At 62.6% G+C, this 4,111-nt stretch overlaps 1 protein-coding gene across 2 annotated transcripts in view; it reads left to right on the forward strand.

The window, feature by feature from the left end:
* The window catches only part of EGLN2 (egl-9 family hypoxia inducible factor 2), an 8,812-nt gene continuing 4,701 nt past the window's right edge, over positions 1–4,111 (forward strand). For both annotated transcript variants that reach the window (XM_040634007.1, XM_040634008.1), the window contains exons 1-2: positions 1–127; positions 1,154–2,220. In XM_040634007.1, the coding sequence (XP_040489941.1) occupies positions 1,384–2,220 (837 nt within the window). In that variant the 5' untranslated portion in view covers positions 1–127; positions 1,154–1,383. The remainder of the gene's footprint in view (positions 128–1,153; positions 2,221–4,111) is intronic.

Genomic DNA, 4,111 nt, shown 5'->3' on the forward strand with positions numbered 1-4,111 from the left:
GCGGTCACGTGCCCACCGGGCGAGGCGGGGGCGGAGCGTCGCGGGAGGTGGGGGCGGGGTATGGCGCGCTGTGCGGCGCTGGGCGGCTGGCACAAACGACGGCGCCGAGGCCGGAGGAAAAAGCTCGGTGAGGAGAGCTCGGGGAGGGAAGTGAACGGGGCGAAGAAGGCGCTCGAGCCCGGGCACTGGCGCGAGCCGGCGGGTTGTGGGGGCGCGCGCCTGCCCGGCGTGGCGGAGCGCGGCGACCCCGGGGAAGGAAGGGTGGGGGTAGGGTGTGGGGGAGGGAACGCGTCGAGCACGTTGAGTGCCCGCCGTTGGGGGGTTGGGGTGGGGGCGGGGAGCGCGCGCCAGCCGAGGTGGGGGGCGCGGGGTCCGAGCCGTCCCTAGGCCCGGCCTCTGTGGCCTACAGAGCCCCGAGCCGGGAGGCCCACACCGAAGGGGCTTGGGAGGGGCCGCCTTCTCCCGTCCTGTCCCCGAGTGCGTGAATCCTCCCCCGCCCTTCCCCTCGTCGCCGTGGACCCTCCTCCCGCGGCTGCCTTCCGTCTGTCTGTCTGTCTTAGGCCCTCCCTTCCGTCTGGGTGTGTGTCAGCCGCCGGCTGGCTTCCTCCCGTTGGGCTTAGGTTGACCCCTCCGCCCCGTTCTGTCCGGCTGTCTCAGGCCCGCCCTCCCAGCTTCTCCCCGGTCGGTTTTTCCGTCTCTGGGCCCCCCATTCTCTTTGTCTTTGGGCTCCCCTGTTTGCTCTGCTTGTGGATCCCCCCTCCCCCGTTCCCGCCGTGTGTCTCTGGAGTCCCCAGGCAGATCTCCCGCTGCCCACTGCTCCGGCATTCCTTTTCTACTTCAGGCCTCCTCTGTTGTTTCTGTTCGCTGTGTCTGTCCGAGGATGCTCTGCCGCAGCCCCCACCGCAGCCCTGTGTCTTCGGGTCATCTCCCCAGCCTCACTCCTCCTACTGCCTCCCTCACTGCCTCTTCTCTTCTTGATTGCCCCCCCCCCCACAATTCCCATGGTCTTCTCCCCAACGTGGCCTTGCGTTTTGGGGGACTGTGTAGCCAAATCTGTCTTCCTCTTTACTGCCCCTGCCACCCCTCACCCCCTGCCCCGGTCGGAGTGCCTCTAGCTCTTCTCACTTTCTTTTTTTTCTTTCTCCCCCTTCAGCCACCCTGACGGGTCCTTTCCCAAGCCCTTAGGGGCAGCAGAGGACTTGGGGACCAGCGAGCACCCCCAGGGTGTGAGAAGAGCCTCTGCTGCCTGCCCTGCCTCACCCTGCCTTACGCCAGGCTCAGCCGCCCCGGCCCCCAGCTGCATCAAGTGGAGGAGGCGGAGGAGGGTGGCACCATGGGCCCGGGCCGTGCCCTCCATGCCCGGGGGATGAAGACGCTGCTGCCATGGACAGCCCGTGCCAGCCGCAGCCCCTGAGTCAGGCTCTCCCTCAGTTGCCGGGTTCTGTGTCAGAGCCCTTGGAGCCTGGTCGGGCCAGGATGGGGGTGGAGAGTTACCTGCCCTGTCCCCTGCTTCCCTCCTACCACCGCCCAGGAGCACCTGGTGAGGCCTCGGCGGGGAGTGGGACCCCCAGGGCCACAGCCACCTCCACGACAGCCAGCCCCCTGCGGGAGGGCATCTGCGGGCAGGATGGTGGTGAGCTGCGCCCACTGCAGAGTGAGGGCGCTGCAGCACTGGTCACCAAGGGGTGCCAGCGACTGGCGGCCCAGGGCGCCCGGCCTGAGGCCCCCAAACGGAAGTGGGCAGAGGATGGTGGGGATGCCCCAGCACCCAGCAAGCGGTCCTGGGCCAGGCAGGAGAACCAGGAGGCAGAGGCTGAAGGGGAGGGCAGCATGGGCTGCAGCAGTGGCAATGGCGAGGCCAGCGTGGGGCCGAGGGAGGAGGTGCTGCCCACCGCGCCTGAGCGCCTGGCCCTGGACTATATCGTGCCCTGCATGCGGTACTACGGCATCTGTGTCAAGGACAGCTTCCTTGGGGCGGCACTGGGTGGCTGCGTGCTGGCCGAGGTGGAGGCCCTGAAGCGGAGCGGGCGCCTGCGTGACGGGCAGCTGGTGAGCCAGCGGGCTATCCCGCCACGCAGCATTCGTGGGGACCAGATTGCCTGGGTGGAAGGCCATGAGCCGGGCTGCCGAAGCATCGGGGTCCTCATGGCCCACGTGGATGCTGTGATTCGCCACTGCGCTGGGCGCCTGGGTGGCTACGTCATCAATGGGCGCACCAAGGTAAGGCTGTAAGGGCCTTGCATGGAGGGGGCCCCCCCAGCACCCGCTTGTTGGATACTTGGTGCTCTGAGTATCGGTGCCCTTGGAGATAGGCTTCTGGGGTCACAGAAGGATGTAGGCAGCTCCAGTGGAGTGAGCGTTGGTCTTGGAGTTTGATTTGGGCTCTCCCTACTGTGAGGATTTTGGGGGTCTGTGCACTTTCTCTTTCCCTGTTTGCCTCTTTTTTATCCACCTCTGTCTTGTCTGTCCTTTCAGTTGCCTGTCTTTGGTCTGTCCTCTGGTCTGTCCATTCTGTCTCCCAGGCAGGAGAACCAGGAGGCAGAGTGGGGAGGGTGGCAGTGGTGAGGCCCGTGCCGGGCTGAGGGAGGAGGTGCTGCCCACTGCTCTTGGCGCTGGACTACATTGTACTCCCCTGTGCCATACTGTGGCATCTGTGGGCAGGACAGCTTCCTGAGGGTGGCACTGGGTGCCTGTGTACTGGCGTGGGGGTGTGTGTGTCCTGTCCTTCATCTTTCCTGTGCTTCCCCATCCTAATGCCTGTCCTGTATCCTTCTTGTCTGTCCACCACTGTATTCTTGTCGGTTCTGATCTGTTCCCTTGATTCTCTGTTCTGTGTCCCTTCTTGGTACCTTTTTCTTATTTTACAGTAGTTATTAATACACTTTTTTTTTTGGAACTGGGCTTTTTCAAGAATCTGCTGAAACCACAGACCCTCTTTTAAGAAAAATGCTCATTTGTCTAGTTTATGGGCAGTCATCAGCACCTCCTCAGCTTCCAGCTGCCCATTCGAGAACCTAGGGTCAGGAGCTCTGCACAAGACAGTGGTCTTTTGGGCTTTTCTGGCCTTCCAACACAATAATCCTCCTCATAGAGGGATGAGAGGGCTCTGGCCTTGAGTCCAAGGCTAGTGTCATTTGGCTAAGTCCCCGTAGGGAGTGCCTACTGCACACCAGTGATGCCTGGGTGATGGCAGGGCTGTTTGCTTCCCTGCGGGCATGAGGCTGTGCTCCTGATGTCTCCTCCCTCTTCCCTCTGATCCCATCTTGGGTTCTGCCTCTGTGCAGCTTCTGTCTCCGGGTGGAGCTGGCTCAGGGACCCAAGCTCCCTCGGGCCAAGGCCAGCATCCCCCCCTACCCAGCTAAACTTGTCCTACTTCCCCCTCCCTCCCATTACTTGATAGCTGGAGAGCGAGAGGAGGCCCTTCCCTGGGCTTTGCCCCTGTGCAGGCAGGAGAGATGAGAGGGAGTCTCCCTGGCCACAAGGTGCTCAGCATCTTCACCCCAGGTCACCCATCCTTGCAGGAGGGAGTTTGAGGAGAGACGTGAGAACTGAATGGCCCAGGGCAGCATGCTTTCCTCAGACTCAGTTTGCTCATCCATGGGATAAGGAAATCAGTCAAGTCCCCAGCTAGTCTTTGGCAGTTTTAGGAGGGGAGGGCAAAGTAGAGTGAGCAGATGTCTTCCCCTTTGGTGCCTTGGGATGTGGTTGGGGGCAGGGCCCTAGCGAAGACTGGGGGTTCGGGGTGTTGGGACTGTTTTAGCTCTGGGTGATTTCTGTTGTCCTGGGAGGTAAGAACAAACCTGGCTAGACTGAGAAGGGAGGGAGGAGCCAACCCAATCATGGGAGTTCTCAGACCCCCCCTCCCCCCACCCTGGTGAGACGCCCACTCCAGGCTTCCCCACCTTCAACGACCACCTCTGGACTCCCCCCCCAGGCTCTGAAATAAGAGTGTGGGGTGCTGAGGTGGGTGATCACAGAGGTGGTGGGGGCAGATCACCAGTGTGGCTGGGGCCAGCAACAACCTGCCTGTTGGTCATTCCTGAATGGAGCTCCTGTGTTCTCTTCTAGCTGTCTCTAGTCCCTCTGCTCAGCTGACCTGCAGGTGGGAAAG

Source organism: Ursus maritimus, unplaced genomic scaffold (assembly GCF_017311325.1).
Source record: "Ursus maritimus isolate PB19 unplaced genomic scaffold, ASM1731132v1 scaffold_19, whole genome shotgun sequence".
Taxonomy (NCBI): Eukaryota; Metazoa; Chordata; class Mammalia; order Carnivora; family Ursidae; genus Ursus; species Ursus maritimus.